This window comes from Hypanus sabinus, chromosome 18 (genome assembly GCF_030144855.1).
Source record: "Hypanus sabinus isolate sHypSab1 chromosome 18, sHypSab1.hap1, whole genome shotgun sequence".
In the NCBI taxonomy this organism is placed as follows: domain Eukaryota; kingdom Metazoa; phylum Chordata; class Chondrichthyes; order Myliobatiformes; family Dasyatidae; genus Hypanus; species Hypanus sabinus.
Genome location: NC_082723.1, coordinates 15408356 through 15430965, shown reverse-complemented (window position 1 = coordinate 15430965; position 22610 = coordinate 15408356). Strand labels below are relative to the sequence as shown.

The 22610-nt window shown below is 42.3% G+C and overlaps 1 protein-coding gene and 1 long non-coding RNA gene across 3 annotated transcripts in view; one reads left to right on the top strand and one right to left on the bottom strand.

Annotated features, from left to right (window-relative positions):
* Nucleotides 1-22610, top strand: part of LOC132407346 (ral guanine nucleotide dissociation stimulator-like) — a 156723-nt gene that overhangs the window by 41490 nt on the left and 92623 nt on the right. The window contains exon 1 of one of the 2 annotated variants that reach the window (XM_059993703.1): nucleotides 5911-6031. The exons of the other annotated variant lie outside the window; for it this stretch is intronic. Within the exon in view, the coding sequence (XP_059849686.1) occupies nucleotides 5948-6031 (84 nt within the window). The 5' untranslated portion in view covers nucleotides 5911-5947. Of the gene's footprint in view, nucleotides 1-5910; nucleotides 6032-22610 lie in introns of those variants that run through there. 2 annotated transcript variants of the gene reach the window in all.
* LOC132407349 (uncharacterized) overlaps nucleotides 1-22610 on the bottom strand; it is a 65906-nt gene that overhangs the window by 1265 nt on the left and 42031 nt on the right. The window lies entirely within an intron of this gene.

Genomic DNA, 22610 nt, shown 5'->3' with positions numbered 1-22610 from the left:
TCCAAAAGTATGAGGGTCTGGAACTCTACCATGGTTTGTCACAGCTGCAGAAAGGGAGGACTTCGTGGAGAGATTGCCTACTGAGTGGGTGTGTGTGGAAATTAGGAACAGGAAGAGAGCAATTATTCTAATGGGAGAATTCTACAGGCCCCCAATAGCCATTGGGACACTGAAAGCAGATAAATAAGCAGATTTTGGAAAGGTGCAAATAGTATATTTGTTCTTTTGGGTATCTTCAACTACTTTAATATTGGTTGACACCTCCTTAATGCAAGAGGTGTAGATGGGGTACAATTTGTTAGGTGTGACCAGGAAGGATCCCTGACACACTGTGTGGACAGGCTGACTAGAGGAGGGGCCATACTAGATCTAGCACTAGCCGGTGACTAGGTCAGGTGACAGAACTTTTGATGGGTGAGCATTTTGGAGATAATGACAACTTTCAGATATTTAACATGGCTATGGACAAGGATAGGAGCAAATGAAGTGGGAAGTAATTTAATTGGGAGAAGGCTAATTACAATGGTATTCGGCAGGAACTTAAGAGCACAAATTGTGAACTAATGTTCTCAGGGAAATGCATAGCAAAAATGTAGGTGTTCCTTTGAGACTACATGCATGGGTTTCTGAATAGGTTTGTCACGCTGAAACAGGGAAAAGATGGTACAGTAAAGAAACCATGGTTGAAGAGAGAGTTGATCATTTAGTTAAGAGGAAAAAAGAAGTGTACTTAATGTTTAGGAAACAAAATACACGAGAAGGCTTCAGCAAGTAAGATGGAAAACCCCCAAGTATCCTGCATGAATGTAAAGAATAGAAGAATGATTAGAATGAAGAAAGACTGCCCAGGGGTAAAGGGGGAAATGTGCTGGGAGGCAGAGGAGGAAGGAGAAGACCTTAATGAATGCTTCAGTGTTCACCAGGGAGAGGACTTTGACAAATGTGAGGTCAACCTATAGACTAATGTGCTGTAGCATGTTGAGGTTAAGAAAGAGGTAGTATTGGAGCTTCTGAAAAACATTAAGATATCTAAGTCCTCCAGGACAGATAAGATATAACCAGGTTACTATGGGAAGTGAGAGAAGAAATTGCTGGGGCATTGTTGATCATTTTTGCATCCTCACTGGCACCAAAGGCTGTGTGCTTAGCTTCCTGCACGACTTACTCTATACTTATGACTGTGAGGTTAAGTACTGCACTGATGCCATTTTAAAGTTTGCTGATGACACCATTGTCGTTGGCCAAATCAAAGGTGGTGAATCAGCAAATAGGAGGGAGATTGACAACCTGGCTGAGTGCTGCCACCACAACAACAACCTCTTACTTAATGTCAGCAAGACCAAGGAGCTAATTATTGACTTCAGTAGGAGGAAACCAGAGGTCCATGAGCCAGTTCTCTTTGGGGATCAGAGGTGAGGAGGGTCAACAACTTTAAATTCCTCAGTGTTATCATTTCAGAGGATCTGTCCAGACCACAGCACATGCCATTACAAAGAAAGCATGGCAGCATCTCTACTTTCTGAGCACGTCTCTAAAACTTTGACAAATGAGAGTATATTGACTGGTTGCATTACAACTTGGTATGGAAACACCAATGCTTTTGACTGGGAAAGCCTACAAAAAGTAATTGATACAGACCAGTCCATCATGGGTAAAGCCCTCCCCACCAGTAAGCACATCTACATGGAACACTGTCACAGGAAAGCAGCATCCATGATCAAGGACCCTCACCATCTAGGCCGTGCTTCCTTCTTGCTGTGCCATCAGGAAGAAGGTACAAGAGCCTCAGGACCCCCACCACCAGTTTCAGGAACAGTTATTACCCCGACCGTCATGCTCTTGAACCAGAGAGGATAACTTTGCTCACCCCAACATTGAACCGTTCCCACAACCTGTGGATTCACTTTCAATAATACTTTTATCTCATGTTCTTGATATTTATTGCTTATTTATTGACTATTATTATTTTGTGTGTTTTATCATTTAGAGTTTGTACAGTTTGTTGTCCTTTGCACTTTGGTTGTTTGTCTTATTGGGTGCAGTCTTTCATTGATTCTATTGTGCTTTTATGTATTTACTGTAAATACCCACAAGAAAATGAATATCAGGGTTGTATGTGGTGACATGTATACTTAGATAATAAATTTAGTTTGAACTTTGGAAGGATTGGAGGATGGCAAATGTCATTCAATTGTACAAGAAAGATAATGGGTATAATCTTGGGGATTATAGACCAGAGGGACTTATATCAGTGGTGAGCAAACTATTGGAGAGGATTTTTAGGTACAGGATTTATGAGCTTTTGGAGATGCATTATCTTATTAGAGGTAGTCAGCATGGCTTTGTGAGGGGCAGATCGTGCCTCACAAGACTAATTGGAGGTGACAAAACAAACCATTGTAGGTGAGCAACACACGCAAAATGCTGGAGGAACTCAGCAGGCCAGGCAGCATCTATGGAAAAGAATATAGTCGATGTTTCAGGCCAAAACCCTTCCGCAGGACTGGAGAAAAAAAGCTGAGGAGTAGATCGGATTTCTTGTTATTGTATTCAGTGGCAGAAATGAACTACTCCTGCTCTTGTTTCTTATGTTCTGAGACACATTCCAACAAGCCAGATAAATAGAAATAGAGAGAGGCTAGGGAAGTGCTGAGTATCCTGGAGGACTGTCACCTTTAGTGTTTCAGATGCATTGTAGTACACTAAGTGTTAACCAATCACTCCCTTTACAAATCCTGATAAATTGCCTGCATTTTTGGACCACTGACTATAGTCCTTCATCTTGTTTTAGCCCACTCTGATACCAGTTACTGCCTGTGTCAATCCATTGTGCTATTGCCTGGATTAAACTCTTCAATTCTCCTGACCATCGGAGCTTTTTTTCCAGCCCAGTGAAGACACAAGGAGACACATTGTCAATACTGGATTGAAAATGTCTTGCAGTCAGGGTGAATTACGGTACCCATCAGCTGCTCATCCACATCCAGTCTGAACCTTAGCTTGGTTAAATTAATCAAAGACTACTTGTTAATCATCCAGTATTTTTATTTCTCAACTTTCTGATGGTGTCCTTTAAAATGCCCAAGTACTATATGTACGTGTTACATCATATTTAAAACATCAAACTATGTGACCTGATGAAGGGTCTCGGCCCGAAACGTTGACTGTTCTTCTCCACTGATTCTGCCCGACCTGCTGAGTTCCTCCAGCTTGTTGTATGTGTTGCTTTGACCACAGCATCTGCAGTGTACTTTGTGTGTCCTGACTTTGTCTGCTGTAAATCAACATGAATTAATTCCCCTGCAACTGTCAAATCAAGCAACTATTGCAGTTATTCTGGAACTTTAATTTTGTTTCTTTTTCTTTCTTCTAAAACCGAAAAACAGAAAACATTGGAAATGCTATTTAATTCGAGTGAAAGCAAAAGTTATACAAAAAAACCTGCCAATATGTGTATTAGGTGTGCGAATGGCCAAAGTTAATGACACGGGTTAAAATCTATCTCCCTGAAGCTTTTGTAAAGACCAATCCATTTACGCATCTGCTCTGCACTTACTAACATGCCTAGAATGGTGATGCATTGAGATATAACATCAGCTAAGAAAAAAAGCACAGTTCATTTGAAACACTGCCAATGTTACTGACAGTGTAGGCCATTGTATTCTAGTTGTAAATAAAGGCAATTTTGATGGTTTCCTGGAACCTCAATCAGCTTCCCTTGTGAATAAATTAACTGATTCAAGACACTTACAGAATCGTTTTATGGAATAAAAGGCTACAATGCAAGCTGGAATGTCATGAAGGAAAATTCAGATTTTCTGTTTGGAATGATTGATACATATATAGGATTTTGTTTTGGGGACAAACTATTCGAGGGGAGAAAAATATAAGAGATATTGGGGAATATTTGGTAAACTGGCATTTGTTTATTTCTTCTTCCAAAGAGTAGACATAGCCATGATGGATTGAATTCTGTCTTGTGATCTTGTATTACCTTTTTATTCAATTTTCTGCTGTATGATGAGCAACGTGCTGTGGCCTAGCTAATGACTGAAATTGGCCTCAACACCATTAGTTTATAACACAGCTCCTGCCTGAAACATGCATCACATGGAGGTTTGATACAAATTGGATTGAGTTGTGATGGCCCATGAAACTGGATAGCTGATCAACACTCTAAGGTCAAATCTTGTTTGCAGCCCAGGCAAAGAAGAATGTCCTGCTTCTCTTATAAATGACAATCTTGAAGCCACTGAGCATGAACACAGGCCTTAGAAGAAACAAATTGAAAACTGGTTTGAGAACCTGTTGAATGCCTGCATAGTAACAATTCACTTTGTCCTTCAAGTCTGACAGCTGGCTGTGTGGACCTTTTCAGTGTAAATCAAACTCAATGAAAAGTGCCCTAACTATACTCCTCATCTAGTGCTTTTCATTGTAGTTGCAATTAGGAATGCTGCTTTGAACCATGGATCCTGAAAGTAAGTCTTGTTGTCACCTAATTGTTTATTTCTGGTAGGAGTAAGTGGTTAGTAGATAGGACCCCTACCTGATTTCCTGCTCTTCTCCACCCATCTTAAGAACTAACAGCAATAACAGTCTACCCACGGAGACCAGTTTAACACAGTCAGACCAAGGGATCTACACTCAGTAGCCACTTTATTAGGTAACTAAGACTGGTCTTGTGCTGTTGTGGCCCATCCACTTGAAGGTTCGATGTGTTGTGTGTTCAGAGATGCTCTTCAGTTTGAACTGGTCTGGCTGTTCTCTTCTGACCTCATTAACAAGGTGTTTTCACCCAGAGGACTAACTGGATTTTTTTTTGTTTTACACCATTTTCTGTAAACTCGAGAGATGGTTGTGCACGAAAATTCCAAGAGATCAGTAGTTTCTGAGATAGTCAAACAACTCTATCTGGCTCCAGCTATCATTCCACGGTCAAAGTGACATAGATCACATTTCTTCCCCAAAATGATGTTTGGTCTGAACAACTGAACCTCTTGGCCATGTCTGCATGCTTTTATGCATTGAGGTGCAGCTGCATGATTGGCTGATCAGATATTTGCATTAACAAACAGGTGTACAGGTATGCCTAATAAAGTAGCCACGGAGTGTGTATGGCCTTAATGATATGTGTGGCTCTATAACCAAAAGGGAAGAGGAGTGGGAGAGCTCAGCTCTTAAGTCCCAGAGGAACTTCCCCAGGTTCCTGCTGAAAGGAGATCACTGGAGCCCCACAACAGACAGCTGCCATTTCCCCTTTTGCAAGCTGTAGCAGAGAACCGGGAAAAACACCAGGAATTTCAGGATTTTATCTTTTATGAGCACACTCCAGTGCCAACACAATGCAGTGTGAGCAGCTGGCAGAATCTTGTCCCTAGTCTCATCGACTAACCAAAACAGAGTCTATGGGATCTTACTGCCATTTTCCCTTATTGGGACAATGATTTCCCTTCAGTAATACTAACACTGTTTGGACTGGCACGAGGCAATGAAAGGCACCACAGAAATGCTGGTGTTTTCTACAGAGCCATGCTCGTAGGCAGTGGTCGTGCGGGGAACGCGTCATTTTACACAAATGGGATTGATAAAATCCGATTTTTGAGTTACAGAGGAATGAAGGGACGAGGCTGTTGTGACTCCACGGCGGCGATATACTGCAGACAGTTTGACTCACATCTGGTGTGCCTTGACAATAACATGCAAATCCAAGAGCGTGTTGCCGCACGGTGAGGGAGGGCGATACTCGCCACTGAGGATTTCTCGAGGGTTGCGGAGGAAGGAAGCTTTGTTACAGCATCCTGTCATATATCGATGAAAAAATAAAACCAAAGGGGAGTTTCCCAGTCTGTCCACGTCTGCAAGCCGCCCCCCCCCCCATATCTGAGTGTGTTGCGGAGACAGCATGTGAAAGGTCCACTGTTTACAATACCACGAGACGGGAGAAATGGAGACGAAATCGTTGTTTAATCTTCAAAAAGCCCTCGCACAGCCCGTCAAAGTCTGCATGCTTGACCTGCTGGACGATGCGGTAAGTCAGATGCCAAGATCTACCCTTTGACATTCGTTTGAAATTGGTCACCCGCTGTGCAGCACCGCCCAGTGCAAACCTGCCCCGTGAGGGACAGAGGAGAGGCGGGCAGGCTTGGAGCAGCCCTCCTTTCGAGTTTATTTACTGATCGCTGCAAATCGGAGAGGGAGGGTGTGGATTTCGCGAGGAAAAAATGAGCTGATCTCTACAATAAATAGCGCTGAACAGTTTACTTAACACTTGCTTGCTTCAGTGGACCACGCGGTAGTTTACACATTTTTGCAGTCAAATGAGGATTTACATAAAACTAAATAAATGCAGATACCAGAAATCTGAAGTGAAACATGAAATGCAGGAGATAGTGGGTCAGGTAGTACATTTCCACTTTGGCACGCTCTTGGTCCATGGAAGCTACCTGACCCTCTCAGTATTACTAGAATCTGTTTTGTTTAGGGACTTGTCTAATCGCCATTCAGGCAGGAACTATGGCGACATCAGACCAAAAGTTATTCATTATGATTATACTGTGTTTGATTTTCTTTGAGGTGCCTTGGGGGCATTTATTGCGTTAAAGGTGCTGCAGAAATAAGCCACTGTAAATTCTATCACTCTGCAGAAGGTGATTTTTTCTGGGAGTCTGCTGCCTGTATTTCTTGAGCACTGCCCTGTTTAGTCCTTGTGAACCATTGTCTGGCTTTCAGCCTAGCAGTGAAAAGGAAGAGTAAATATTGCCCTCCTTCCCCTGCCCTTTATAAACTGACCACTAAAGCAATGAGGAACCCACTCAAACTATTGTTGTTTGAGCACCTCACTACCATAGTTCCACTAGAAAGTAATGAACTCCTGGTTCCTGGGATTTTTCCCTTCCTAAACTTTGCCAACTCTCCCACTTAAAACCAAACTGTTTCAACAAGTCTTTGGTCACCTGCTTACCTGCCCCATCTGAACACAGCCACGTGTGTACACATACATGCAAAACTGGTTCTCCCAGCAGATAAAATGTGAGCTAAAAGTTAGTTGGCAACATTTCTTCAGTGGCAATATCCCTCGGGGCACATCTCTCTGTTGAAGATGGAATATCCCTGCATGCATACAGTTGCTTTCGACAAGGGAATGAAGAAACACGGCAGTTCCACTGATTTAAAACTTGTTAAAAATAAGCCATTTAGCCTAATGAGTCTGTGCCAAATGTTCCCTAGAAATTTATTCAGGACAGTGTTTCTGTGACTTGCATCAGAGTCTTTGCTGTAATTCCATGCAAGGTTTTATTTTATTCATAAAGAATGCAATACTGTATCAACAATAAATCTGTTACCTCTTGACTTTTCCACACATCGGCAGATAGAGAAAAAAATGCCTCCAATGTACGAGTATTGTTTTCCCCTGTCAATGCTCGCCCCATGAAGAACAGATTATATTCAGAATCGGGTCATAAAATGCCGACTGTTTGCCTGCAGGCTCCTGCGTCTCCTCTCTGGTAGGGCATGTGGGTGATGGGGGCCCTTTGTGATGGATGCTGCCTTTTTTGAGGCATCGCCTTTTGAAGATGTCCCCAATGCTAGGCTAGAAGGATTTTCAGGTCACTCAACACCCAATCCTCTTCTCATTCAGTGACTCTGTCTTTATGCCAATTGATAGGGTGGTTAGCTCTGTGGTGAAGAGTTTATTTGAAGTCACACAGCTCATGCAAGGAGGAGCATTGTTTTGTCATGTGTTAACCAATAATTTAACTTTGGTGCTTCAGGATTCACAGATAGATGTGTTGACTATTGTCACAATCTGTATATTATATATTATACACTAAGTGCTGCTGATATTAAAATCGTCACACTTGCATACTTCCACATGTGATGTCATGTTATAGTTTATCTTGTCAGCTTGCTTGCTGCACCCCTTTACTGTTTCCCTCAGTGAACGTTCTCCAGCTAACTTCTCAAGAAAAAAAAATCCCAGAGTACAGGGTAGTTTGACTTTGTAGAATCCATCCGATTGAATTTTGTCCTGGCACATACCAGTAAGAAGGTGCCAATGAAAACGAACCTTCTGTAAGTGAATTGACTTCATAAGCCCTTCAGTCTGGCACTTATTCAGCCAAAACACAATACCTGCAGGTAAAGCAGCCCCTCGTATTTGCCCCTCTCCTGCCCTTCAGTTAATGTTCCAGTTTTTCCTCATTTATTTAGAGATACAAGGAGTGGCACCACCCAGTAATCCATTTACACTAGCCTAATCACAGGGCAATTTACAATGACCAATTAACCTACTAACTGGTATGTCATCGGACTGTGGGAGGAAACCAGAGCACCTGGAGGAAACCCATATGGTTGCTGTGAGGATGAACAAATTCATTACAGACTGCACCAGAACTGAACAACGAACTTTAATGCCCTGAGCTATAATAACATCATGCTAACTGCAGTGCTAATGTGGCATCTCTTCTACTGCTTCTATCATTTTACATCCATTCCACAAATAGAATTCCTGTTCCTCCTCCGTTTCCTGTCTCTGACTTCTGCTGAGTGGCATATACTGACTTGCACTATTGCTGTATTGTAATTGGTTTATTATTCTCACTCTTGCTGAGATACAGTGAATTGCTCGCCTTGCATACTGTTTATACAGATCAAATACACAGTGCGTTGAGGCAGGAAAAGGTAGAAGAATAACAAAAGTTCAAAGTAAGCTTATTATCAAAGCACATACATATCACCATATACAACCCGAGATTCCTCTTCTTGTGAGCATCCACAGTAAATCCTAGGAACACACTCCATGAAAGACTGCACCCAACAGGACGGATAAACACCAATGAGCAAAAGACAACAACATGTGAGTGCTAGATCAATAAATAAGCGACTAGTAAGTAAGCAAGCAATAAATATCGAGAACATGAGATGAAAACTCCTGGAAAGTGAGTCCATTGGTTGTGGGAACAGCTCAGTAATGTGACAAGTGAGGTTGGGTGAAGTTATCCCCTTTGGTTCAAGAGCTTAATAGTTGAGAGCTTATAACTGTACCTCAACCTGGTAGTGTGAGTTCTGAGGCTCCTGTACTGTCTTCCTGATGGCAGCAGAGAGAAGAGAGAATGGCCTGGGTGATGGGGATTCTTGCAACAGCACTACATGTAGATGTGTTCAGTAGTGGGGAGGGCTTTACCCATGATGGGCTAAGTTGTATGCACTAATTTTTGTAGAATTTTCTGCTGAAGGGCATTGGTGTTTCCATACCAGACCATGATTAAAAAAGAACAGTCAATATACTCTCCACCACACATTTATAGAAGCTTGTCAATTTTAGATGTCATTCCGAATTTTCGCAACCTTCTGAGGAAGTAGAAGCACTGCTGTGCTGCCTTCATAATTGTACTGGGCCCAGATCTTCTGAAATAATAACACTGAGGAATTTAAAGTTACTGACCCTGTCCACCTCTGATCCCCGATGAGATTTCTAGTTTCCTCCTCCTGAAGTCAATGACCAGCTCCGAGGTTTTGCTGACAATGAAGGGGAGGTTGTTGTTGTGGCACCACTCAACCAGAGTTTCAATCTCAATGTTGATTTGTCACCACTTTTGAATTGGTGTCATCAGCAAATTTAAATATGGCTGTTCAGTCATCATTCTAAACTGAGAAGAGTAGGGGGCCTAAGCACACAGCCTTGTACTGCACCTCTGCTAATGGAGATAGTGGAGATGTTGGTGCCAATCCCAACGGACTGGGGACTGTAAGTCAGGAAATTGAGGATCCAGTTGCACTAAGGAGATATTGAGGTCAGGGTTTTGAAGCTTGTTGATTAGTTTTGAGGGGATGGTGGAATTGAATGCCAAGCTGTAGACAATAAAGAGCATCCTGATGTGTGCATCTTTGCTGTCCGGATGTGGAGTGAAGAGCTAATCAAATGCCATCTGCTGTGGACTTGTTGTGATGATGGGCAAATTGGAGTGGATTCAAGCCACTTCTCAGGCAGGATTTAGTATGTTTTGTCACCAACCTCTCAAAACACTTCTTCACTCGGATGTAAGTGCTGCTGTACAATAAAATGCAGGTAAATTATAACAGCTACAGAAAAAGTGCAGTGCTACTGGACAACAAAATGCAGGATCATAACACCTTGTGAGATTAAGAGATTATTTTATACTACAGACCTATTTAATAGTCTAACAGTGTGGAAGGTGTACTTGAACCTGGTGGTGTATGCTTTCAGGCTTTTGTATTTTTGACCCAATGGAAGAGGGGAGTTCACAGTTATTTCTTTGGGGGGGGGGATCTGATTATATTTGCTGATTTACTGAGGCAGTGATAAGTATAGATAGTGTCCATGGAGGGGAGGCTAGTTTGCATGATGTGTACAATTCTCTGTGATTTCTCCTGGTCACATGCAGAATAGTTGCCATACCACACTGTTATGCATCCAGATAGGATGCTTTCTACTGAACATTGTGGACTTGATGGTTCAGAGTTGTGTGGTGATACTTGCAGCCTGCTCTTAGCGCATCTTTAGGTTGTGTTATCCGTTAACACAAATAACACATTTATTTCACTGTATGTTTTGATGTACATGTGATAAATAAACTAATCTAAATCTCATTAAAAATTGATAAAGAGTTGATAGCGACATGCCAAATTTCTTCAGCCTCCTGAGGAGGCAGAGGGATTGGTGAGCTTCTTAGCCATGGACAAGCAGCTGCTGATGTTCTCTGCTAGGAACTTGAAGCTCACACCATTGACGTAGACAGAAGCATGTGCACTGCCCCCTCCTCTCCCCCCACCCACCCCAAAAGAAAAGATAACCAGCTCTTTGGCTTTGCTAACACTGAGGGAAATGTTGTTCTCATGACATGTTTAATTCTGTCTGCTTCTTTGCAAACTGGTTTAAGTAAGCAATTTCCAAACGAAATGCCTGGCCATACAGAAATACAAGTGTAAATATTTTTCAAAGCATCTCCAATGGGGATGGCTGGCGTAAATGTTGAAAGGATGTGTGAGATTTCCAAGGAAATGAATGTTAACAGAACTCAATGGAGGAACTTTTGATGTAATAGAAAAAAGATTTTTTTATTCTCATCTCTTCAGTGTATTCTCTTAGACAGGAACAGAATGTAGTGGTAGGATTAGCATGCTCATTCAAGCACCAAACCATTCTGCCTAGCCACTGGGCTAGTCCTACAATGCATAAAGAAGCTCTTGCAGTGAGAGGTTCCCTCAACTTATACAAGAATATTAGTGATTATCAGCCTAGTATTCTGGACCAGAATTGCCTTTCCCTTATTGGGACTGAATAGAAGGGGTTTGAAGCTGTTGGTTTAGGAACCAGAAAGCAATTAGTGATTATATAATAAGATGGGAGTAGTGGATAATTTGTACAGTTGAATGTTATTTTGATCTTTTTACCCTGGAAGCCTATTAGCAGATAGCAGAAAGGACATTTCATGTGAATATGATGGAAAAAGAAAAGGAGAGAACATCATTAGAAGTCAGTTCATTCTGGGTAGCATGTTTATACTCTTATTAAGGGGATTTTCCAGTTACAACAGATTTGAAAGTGCCATTGGTCTGCGTGGGTTTTAATTTCCAGTCTATCTACAGTATACCTGTTATGACTGCACCGTAGTAATAGTGATATCGAAAACTGCTTTTGGCACCATTGTCTAAATTTAAGCATTTTTTTCCCCTTTGGCACATGTCTCTTCTAAAGAAATGCTGCTTACCGGCAGGTTTTTTTCCATTTGTAAGGTAAGTGCTGGTAAAAGATGAACATCTGAATAGAGGCAGGGAGCAGAATTGATGAATGAGAGGAAGGCTGGGATTCTACAGACATAGCGAGGATGGAAGAGCAGCCAGAAGTTTGTTTGAACCGCAGGTACTTCTGAACCGAGAAAAGCGATTTGTTAAAAGGATGTAATGAAAGCCTGAGCTGGGATATTCTGATGTCAACTCCTGGTGGGGAGAGGTCACAAGCTTGTGAATAGGAGAGAAAATGAATGCAAGAGTGAAGGTGAGAAGCACAGTACTCTGTTTGGATAAACAGCATTGGGTCCTTTGTCTTTCATACCCCTGAATGCTGGGAGATGTCCAAAGATACAGCTTTTCAATGGCTTGGCCACCAGACAGAAGAGGAGAATTCCTTCCTTCTTTAGAGGAATGTGATGTTGAATCATGAGGCATAATCAAGGATTAGATAATTAGATTCTAGGAGAATAAAGTGTTATGAGAATCAGCCATGAGAATGAATTTAAAGTGAAATGTCAGTTCAGCCACAGTTTTATTGAATCGCAGAGTTGGCTCGAGGAGCTGCCCAGTCAACTTCTACTCTTAGATGGCCCCAGAACACCACACCTGACCTGCAGCAACCTAAACAGTCAAATGTTGCAGGCCTCACCACTGGAGCTTCGTCAGACTGAATTTGTCACCAAGCCAAACAAGGTGAAATTAGGCTGGATTAATTTTAAAGAGAATCTTAAAGGAGGAGGGAGCGAGAGAGAAGTTTGGTGATGAAATTCCAGAGCTGCAGGTTTGGATTGCAGGAGGTACTGCTGACAGCACTGAGTGATGAGGTCTGGACAGTAAGAATGCAGAGTTGTTTCCCAAGAAAGGGCTGTTTCTCTGAATAAGTCATAAATAAAATATGTTATACCAAAGGCATTGTAAAGAATGATAGGTGTGTTGAAGCCCTAAATAGCACACATTGTGCCAAAAGATCATGACTAATGTGCTAAATCAGGGAATTCCAGCGTTTTGACCCAACTAGAAAGAAATAGTTATGCAATCCTTAGCATGCATCACCAAGAAGTGGATTTTGTAAATGAATGTACAACATTGCCGCCTTAATGTGGCACTGTCTTCTTTTTAAAAGACAGACATGACTCCATTTGTTTTAACAAGCTTATCCAATTAACTAACAATCCAAACTGATACAGTTTTAGATTCAATTCCTGACGTGTGCTGTTAGTTGGTAAATGAAGGACCAGCATATCTAAATAGCATCTTTCAAAGTTGCTTAACATGCCAAAATGTTTTATAATCAAAACACTTTATCGTGTACAACCGATTTGTGAAAAGCAAGCTTCCACAAATAAAGCTGAGATCAATGACTGGATCAACCAATTTTAATGCTGCTTGAGTCAGAGTCATACAAAAAAAGGGACAGTCAGCCCCCAGAATTCACATAAACCATCGAGTACACATTTATACGATTGCATTTTTATTTCTCCTTACATCTTTCAACTCCCACTGAGAGTTTATAGGCAACTTACAATGCCTATAAAAAGTCTTCAACCACCCCCCCCCCCAGAAGTTTTCATCATTTAATTTGGCTTTTTTGACACTGATCAATAGAATAAGACTCGCAAGTCTAAGTGAAAACATCTCTACAAAGTGATCTAAATGAATTACAAATATAAAACAGAAAATAATTGATTGCATAAGTCTTCAACCCCCCCCCCCCCTTAATATGACACACCAAATCATCACTGGTGCAGCCAATTGGTTCTGAAAGCCATATAATTAGTTCAGTGGAGATACCTGTGTGCAGTTCAGGTGTTTCAATTGATTGTAGTAAAATTACACCTGTATCTGGAAGGTCCAGAGACTGGTGAGTCAGTATCCTGGCAAAAACTACACCATGAAGGCAAAAGGACAATCCAAGCATCTTAGCAAAAAGGTTATTGAAAAGCATGTCAGGGGTTGGATACAAGTTGTTGGAAAAAGTGGATGAACTTGAAAATTTTAACAGACGAAATAATATTAAGATTGTTGGACTTAAAGAAGGTATAGAGGGAGAGGATCCAATAAATTTTTTTCAAAAATGGATTCCGGGAAGTTTGGAAATGGAAGAAGGAACCCAGTTAATTGAAATTGAAAGGACTCACAGAGCCTTAAGATCAAGACCTTAAGTTGATCAAAACCCACGATCAATCTTGATAAAATGCTTAAGATATCAAGATAAAGAAAAGATCCTGAAGGCGGCTGCCCAATGTGCCAGAAAGAGAAATGGGCCATTGATGATAGAAGGGAAAACAGTTCTTTTCTATCCTGATATAAGTTGTGACCTTTTGAAGAAAAAGAAGGAATTTAACCCAGCGAAAAAAGTTTTATGGGAAAAGGGTTATAAATTTATATTGTGCCACCCGGCAACCCTGATAATTTTTTTGGATGACGGAAAAAGAAGATCTTTTACTGATTATCGGGATGCGGAAGAATTTGCACAAGAACTCCCAAATATTCGCTAATCACAGCCAAAGATTTAAAAGTGAAACTGATTAAAGATGAAGACTGTGACAGTGAATGGAGTTGATGGATGTTTAAGGACAGAAGAATATTTAAATATATTCTTAATTATATGATACGGGGAGAAAGGTAAAAATTTGAGAAATATTAATCGAGAATAGTGATATTTTTTCTTCTCTTATATATACTTTTTTATGTTACGGGGGAGCTGGGGGAACTTCGGATCGATTGCTACGGGATTCACGTGTGTAATCATGGCGATTGCCATGACCCGCACAACGGAGGGGGGTAATGTGTGTTTTCTTTATTCACAACATTAGTAGGGGGGTATTTTGTTTTTTTTCTTTATAATCTATTTTTCTTTAATCTTTCTTTCTTTGCCTGGACAATCCGGGGAGACACATAGCAACACGGAGAATTTTAAAAAGATTCCCCAAGGTACTACGAAAGTTGAAAAGTTAGGTATTACTATAGACTGAAGTAACCCTGTTAAAAATAATGACTAATTTACTGAATTTTAAAAGTTTTAATGTTAATGGGCTTAACGGACCGGTGAAAAGAAAAAGAATTTTAACATACATTAAGAAAATGAAAATAGATATAGCTTTTAGCTGCATTCCATTTGAAAAAATTACTTATAATTTAAGAGATAAATACGAAATATTTCTGACAATTTGGTGCCCTTATTTACAAAAGATAGGATTAAATATATAGGTGCTCCGAAGATAAAATTATTGGTTATTTGGGGAAATAAATAAATAAATATATTAAAGCTATTATGAACTCCGTGCAGCATGTGGGGATCTTCCGATATCCAGGCATTCTTTCTTTCTGTCTTTCTCTTTCTACTGGGATATGTCAGGGGGGAGGGGTTAAGGAAAGGGTGATAATTTTTTTTCCTTCTGTAGCAATTTGAAAATTCAATTAAAAAATTTCTTATAAAAAAAAGGAGTTGGATAAAAGAAAATTTCCAAGTCACTGAATATCCCTTGGAATACAATTAAGTCAATCACCATGAAATGGAAAGAATATGGCACAAGTGTAAATCTGTCTAGAACACCCCATCCTCAAAAACTGACAGACCGTGTAAGAAGGGGACTTGTGAGAGAGGTCACCAAGAGACCTACGGCAACCCCGGAGGTGTCACAAGCTTCGATGGCAGAAATGGGAGAGACTGCGTATATAGCAACTGTTGCCTGGGTGCTTCACCCGTCACAGCTTTATGGAAGTTGCAAAGAGAAAGCCACTATTGGGGGGGAAAAAACTCACGTGAAATCTTGGCTAGAGTTTGCCAGAAGGCATTTGGGAGACTTTGAAGTCAGCTGAAAGAAGATGAAACCAAAATTGAGCCTTTTGGCCACCAGACTAAACGTTATGTTTGGCATAAGTCAAACACCGCATATCATCAAAAACACACTGTAGCGGTGTGCTACAAACAGCGCTAAAATTACGACACGGAGTCGGTAACTGCAGTCGAAGGAAAAACTTTATTCGAAAACTTCAGCCTCACTTTTAAGCCTCTGTCAACCGGCCCCCCCATGGCGAAGAGGCTCCAAAGCTCTGTGCTCGCAAACCCCCGTAGGCTATCTAATTGTGAGTCGGTTCGCATACGCTAGGAAATGAGCCGCCACAACACCATCCTTACAATGAAGCATGGTGGTGGTTGCATCATGCTGTGGGGATGCTTCACTGCAGCAGGTCCTGGAAGGCTTGTGTTACGAAATCCCGTAACTGGATCACTTACCAGCAAAGATAGAGAGGTCTGTTGAAGTCTGATGGTACTATTTTTTAAAAGTCTTTATTTATGAAGAGGCACAAAAATAAGATTAATACAAACATTCAGATTATATACGTTGTCACTACTCAATCTAAAAGCGCGGGTCTAATAATAACCATCAATAAAAAACAGCTCGATTGTTTGTCTAGGGGATAATATATTGTCCGATGGAAATATAAAAGTTACTCAGTTCCTGCAGGCTTCAGCCTTTTGGGGACCGCTGGGTTTTCACTTGTTGGAGAGAGAGAGATTGGTGAGAAAAGAAATTTGCCCGGGTCTTTTATGAAGCGAATCCGTTGAATCGGGAGCGGGCTTCCCCGTTGTTAGCTAAAAGCTGGTTTCCGTGGTTCCAGTCACCGATTCCAGCAACGGAATCGAACGCACGTGACTTCCTTCAAATGGCTTCCAGCTACTACGGGATCGTTAGCGTTTCTTCTGGTGCGTCTCAAGGGGGTGTTCCCCCAGACCCTCTTTTATACTTCCTCACGGGATCTCAGATGTCAATCAGGTTGGGATGATGCAATCTCTCTCTCAGCCAGCCCACTTTGCCCGAGGGCTTGCACGTAGCATAGTCCCCAATCCACAAACGTGGTCTCCAGGAAACAATGGTCAATGTCGCATTATTTTGCATCACGGTGGAACGAGGTATTCGGCACGTCTCTCTCTCCCATTTCCTGAATGGTCTCAATAGTGATCATGCGATTCTCACAAAGGAGGGGGCTACCCCGCACCCTTCAGCCCCTCAGAGCTGTGGTGCATTCATAACACCCCCTTTCTTCAAAGCGTTTTCCCCAGCGGTGAAAACGAAGTAGTAGAGTCTTACAGGGTTTTAGAATCTAACACAATACAAAAGTTTTTTTTTACAGAGTAATACAGTTATACATTCAATTCAGTATCTAAACCGGGGGTCGGCAACCTGCGGCTCCCGAGCCATTTGTGGCTCTTTCACCTCTGTGCTGCGGCTCCCTGTGGCTTTGGGAAATAATTGGTCAGTATTTAATTAAAATGTATTTTATGTTAGTTTGTTAGCTTTTGAAATGTAATTCTAAATTTGAAGATTATGGTGATCTTGTACAATCTAAGTGTGGCGATACATTATTTCCTGCCACATCCGAAACGGCTCACAATTAGCCAGCATTCCGGCTAAGGGAGATAGCCTACGGGGGTTTGTGAGTACGCGTCTTTTGCAGCATCTGCGTCCATGGGGGCTGGGTTGAGGGAGGCTTAAAAGCAAGGCTGTTTAGTTCGAATAAAGCTATCTTTGACTGCAGTTTACTGACACCGCTACAACGTGTTTTTATCGCTGGCTGTCCAGACGGAAGGTGCTGAAACGCTTTGTCGCGTGTCTGGAAGAAGTGAAAACTTTCCTGGGCAGCAAAGGGCTCACCTTTCCTGAGCTGGAACAGCCAGAGTGGCTGGAAAAGCTACACTTCATGGTAGACATGACAGCGCACCTGAACACGCTGAACACAGCTCTTCAACTGGGTAAGGACGCACAGCCCTGCACATGTTGGAGGATGTTTTGGCATTCGAGCGCAAGTTGACAGTGCTTGCCAGAGATTTACAGAAAGGCACTTTGTCTCACTTCCCCAATTTGAGAGAGTTCAAACAAGGTCACGACATGATAATTTCGGAGTATTTACATTCTGCAATCATCGCAATGCAAACATCGTTTGGGAAACGCTTCTGTGAGTTCAGAGAGGAAAAAAACACATTATCCTTCCCGGTCACTCCCTTAAGCATCGATCCTTCCCTACTGAATACGACTGCATTGGCAGGTGTGAGTCAACCTGATCTTGAGATGGAACTGGCCGACATAGCCGACAAAGACATATGGGTGTCCAAGTTTAGACGCTTGACAGCAGACCTTGAAGATGTTGCCCGTCAGAAGGCCGTTCTTGCTCAGAATCACAAATGGAGTGATATTGAAAACCTTCCAAAACCGGACAAACTTGTGTTCGAAACGTGGAATGCTATGCCCGACATTTATGTAAACATGAAAAAGTATGCGCTTGGAGTCCTGTCGATCTTTGGATCCACATATGTATGTGAGCAGGTGTTCTCCAACATGAACTTTATTAAAAACAAACATCGCGCACGCCTCACAGATGACAGCTTGCGATCCTGTGTAAAGATGAAGGTGATGTCATACAGCCCTGATGTGCAGACGCTGTGCGCTGAGGTCCAGGAGCAGAAATCCCATTAACCAAGTATGATAAATATTTTAATTGCCTATTATTTTATGTATATTCATATTTTTTCATTGTTCAGTGAAATAGTCCTTTTATTTTTCAGGCTGACAGCTGGCTGATGTTATTTTTGGTTTGCTGCTGGCGGCAAATTTAAGTTTGGCGTTTTTCATAAATACAAGAAGGACTCAAATAGACGTTGAGTATTTTACTTAAAAGTAACCTTCAACCCAACGTCTTTTTTTCGGAGTTCAAAATGTTTTTGTTGCATGCAGAAATGTAATTTCGTTTTCTCTGCAGGAGTTCATCAATTTCATAAATGCAACACATTATAGTTTGTTTATACATAGCATAAAGGCAAAAAAAACGTTGTATGCAGTGTTATTTCATTTTAAATGTCAAACGGGTTTTGCGGCTCCCAGTGTTTTCTTTTCTGTGGGAAACGGGTCCAAGTGGCTCTTTCAGTGGTAAAGGTTGTTGACCCCTGATCTAAACAGTTAACGATTACAGTGTCACTTTCTTTAATACCTTAACATCGCGTACCGTACTAAAGTCTTGTAGCATCAGACTTCAATTTAATAACCACCTATTTTATTTCTTTCCTTCAGCAACTAAACTAAGGAGGTGTGATCTTAGCTTATGTGCATCTACAAAAGTTTATGCAAATACTAATCGTTTCGGTCGTTTTACTTAATCGGCAGGTCTCCAAAGGGGGTGTCTTTATTATTCACATGCTTTGGCACAATCCCGTACAACCTGCTTTGCTGTTTAAAATGGCATCCCCATTAACCGTCGCCTTTTTTCTGGTGAGTTCCCCTGTGGGGAACTCGAGTAATTTGGCGTGGTAAACTCCGGCTTGCCTCGTTCATAGGGGTTATTTTATCAACACTGTGTCCCAAACTTAGACCATTTCCACCCAATTCTTTAATTTTACCCAGGTGGCTAGCCCTTTTGTCAGGACCCTTCAGGCTATTGGTTTTTAATTCGAACTCTTTGTTCAAGTAGCATTTCGAATTCGGCCTCTTCACACCCCATCCTGGAATAACAATAGAGTGGGGGCCGCTATCTCCTGGCTCACTCTGTAAGCGATCTGCCAGGTTTAAAATTTCTTCATTCGACTTGGGAACTACAGACTTTCCGTTTCCTTCAATAATAATCCTCATCTCCCCATTCTTAAATTCTGCATTAACTTTGAACCCACCTTCGAGTACAAACACCTGGGAACTCACACTTCCCACGGTTACCAAGGTTAACCCTTTTTCCACTGAACCAAGTCTATCTGACCCACAAGGATAGCCACCCCGTTCCACTGAATCAAATACCTCAGACTTCTTCTGAGCTCCGTTACTAGGTTCAGTACCACGTGCATCCCCATCTTGGACACACTCAAACGGGACATTGGCCTCTTCCAGGCTTTCAATACCCGTACCCGGTCCAAACTCTAAATTCCCCTGATTCTCCCAGGTACTCTCTGGGCAACTCCCTTCCGGAGTAAACTCAACCCTACAGGCTGAAACAACCTCATCTGCCAACCCAGCAGATTTCTTCGAGGTAAGGGCACCCTTTTCATCTAGGGCTGCCCTCATTTCATTATCGGGAACACCTTTAGAAGTTTCAACTTCCTCAAACAGTTCTGCCAAACCAGACAGATCATCCAAGTCCAACTCTGGACCTCTTAACCGCTCTAATGGTTCCTCATCTTTATTTTCTGCCTCTAGGACCTTTTTCCTCGCTAAAGGCAGATCTACCTCTGCTTCCTTACCCTCTTTCACTTTACTACTCTTCGTTTTACCACCCTCTAAACCAGGCATGGGCAAACTACGGCCTGCGGGCCATATGCGGCCCGTTAAGCTTTTTAATCCGGCCCACAGAACTTGATGAAATTATATTAATAAACCTTGTTAACGTTTTTTCCCCGCAATTCTGGCGTCTTCCCAATAGATGACGCACTCTATATACATTGACCTTTGTTGAGGTGCAGCGTATTACTCCACATTTGTGCTTTACTTTGTGACCTTGTGGCGATCCATTTCCTGGCACATCCGAACCGGCTCACAATTAGCCAGCATTCCGGCTAAGGGAGATAGCCTGCGGGGATTTGCGAGCACAGAGCTCCGCATATTGGCGCGCTCTCACTGTTCTGTCATTGTGCGGGTCGTTGTTGAGTTTTGGCACAGGGGACAATTTAATAAGAAGGAGCAGGACAAGTAGACCTGCATCTCCTACCGTTTTTGAAATAAAGACAGTCAGGAGGAGAGTGATGATGATAATATCTTGAAGGATAACAGAATTTTCAGTGCTTTAAAATTATAACTGTTACTATTAAAAAAAGCTGTATTTTATTCATTTAATTTTCAGTGTTTTAAAAGACATTTCAATAAATAGCTAAATACCATGGGACTTCAAAGACAGATATTTTGTTGTAATGCATTTGTTCATTTTCAATTGAAATTAAAGCAACTGTTTTCTACATATCCCATGATACTTTATTTTCTCTTATGAGGTGTATTACCAAAACACTCCGTCCATCTGCTCCTGATCCGGCCCCACTGTCAAATTTTAGAACCCTTTGTGGCCCTCAAGTCAAAAAGTTTGCCCACCCCTGCTCTAAACCTTCGTGGTACAGGGTTGGTAGAAATGTCTCGGCCAAATCAAAACTGGCCTGATTTAAACTGCTGTCGTTCTCAGCTGCCTTTCTCGACAGGCTGCGAGTGACCGCGCATGCGGGATAGATCTGGGACTCTAGGGGCAGGGCCACCGCACTCGCTGGTTGGCGGGTCGGCATCATGGCTGCCCAAACCTTACCACCTGCTAAATCGTTACCGAGAAGGACGTCCGCGTTAGTTCTCGGGAACTCTGATGACACCCCTATTTCAACGGGTCCAGACACCAGCTCACAATCTATAATGACCTCATGTAAGGCCACCATTTCTATTCTTTTGCTGATCCCCTTTACCTTTACCATGCCCGTTTTTCGACCAACTTCTGGTACCTTACCGCTGATCAACGACAGCTCAGCCCCCGTGTCTCTCCAGATTCGTACGGGAATTGGTGGTTCCCCCTTACTCAAAGACACGGTTCCGTGTGTCAGACAAGTCTCAGACCCTTCTCGTACTCTGTCTACCCGGGGCTCTCTGGTCGATTTACTGATTACCACAGCACACCCGATAGGGACTGCGGCTTTCCCTTTTCCTCTCTCTCTCCTCGGAGCAAAGCATCGAGATGCAATATGCCCTCCCTTTCCACAATTAAAACAGGTCAAACCCGGAAACCTCTGGCCGTCTTGCCTTTCCCCCTCAACCTTACCGCTAGCTCCTGGTGGGACCTCTGCCTCACTCATCGGACTTTCTCGATCGTTCCCACGGTCTCTCTGGGAACTTTTATTCGAGGAAAACTTTGTCTTGTGGGTTAGGACATATTCATCCGCGAAACTAGCAAATTCTGAAATGGACTTATTCGGCTTCTCATTCAAATACATCCGGATGTCCTCCGAAACACAACCTTTAAATTGCTCAATCAAAAGTAACTCCCTGAGACGCCCATAATCCTTGTCCACTTTTTCCACGGTGCACCAACGGTCCAAGAGCACACCCTTCTCATAGGCAAACTCGGTATACGTCTGATTCCACCCTTTTCATAAATTTCTGAACTTTTGTCTATATGCTTCAGCTACTAGCTTGTAACCCCGGAGAATGGCCGCCTTTACTTGGTCATATTTCTCTTCCCCTTCCCCCTCCGTGGACAACGCCTCATATGCCCGCTGGGCCTTCCCTCTTAACACACTTTGTAACAACGCCACCCACTGCTCTCTGGGCCACTTCTGATTCACTGCCACCTTTTCAAAAAGCAAGAAATAACTATCAACGTCCGTCTCCTCGAACGGGGGTACTAACCTCAACGCCCGACTGACATCAAACCACTCCCCTCAGTCTGACCCCTGACTTCGTGGCTCTTGCCTTAACTTCTCCATCTCCAAGTCATGTTTCCTCTGTCTCTCTGCCTCCTTCTCCTTCTCGGCCCTCTCCTTCTCTATTTCCAGCTGTTTTAACTTAATTTCTCCAACTCTAACTGAGCCGTCCCACTAGCTGGTACCTTTTCAGGGATATTTTCCGATACCTCAGCTGTAAACACATTCTTCCCAATATAATACTGAGTTATTGCCCTTCGCACCTCCCGCGTTTTCATTGACAACCTCACCGAGGTTTAACTCCTTCGCCAATTTTATCAAGTCCGATTTGGAGGCCACCTCCAGCGCCTCCAGAGTCGAGTTTTCTATAAATTCCCCCACGTCCATCTTTGCTGGTTTCCCGTCTGGCTACTCGCGTAACCAGATCCAAGTTTTGGACCTACAAGCCCGATTCACTGGCCCTCCAATTTGGTGTCAAATCCTG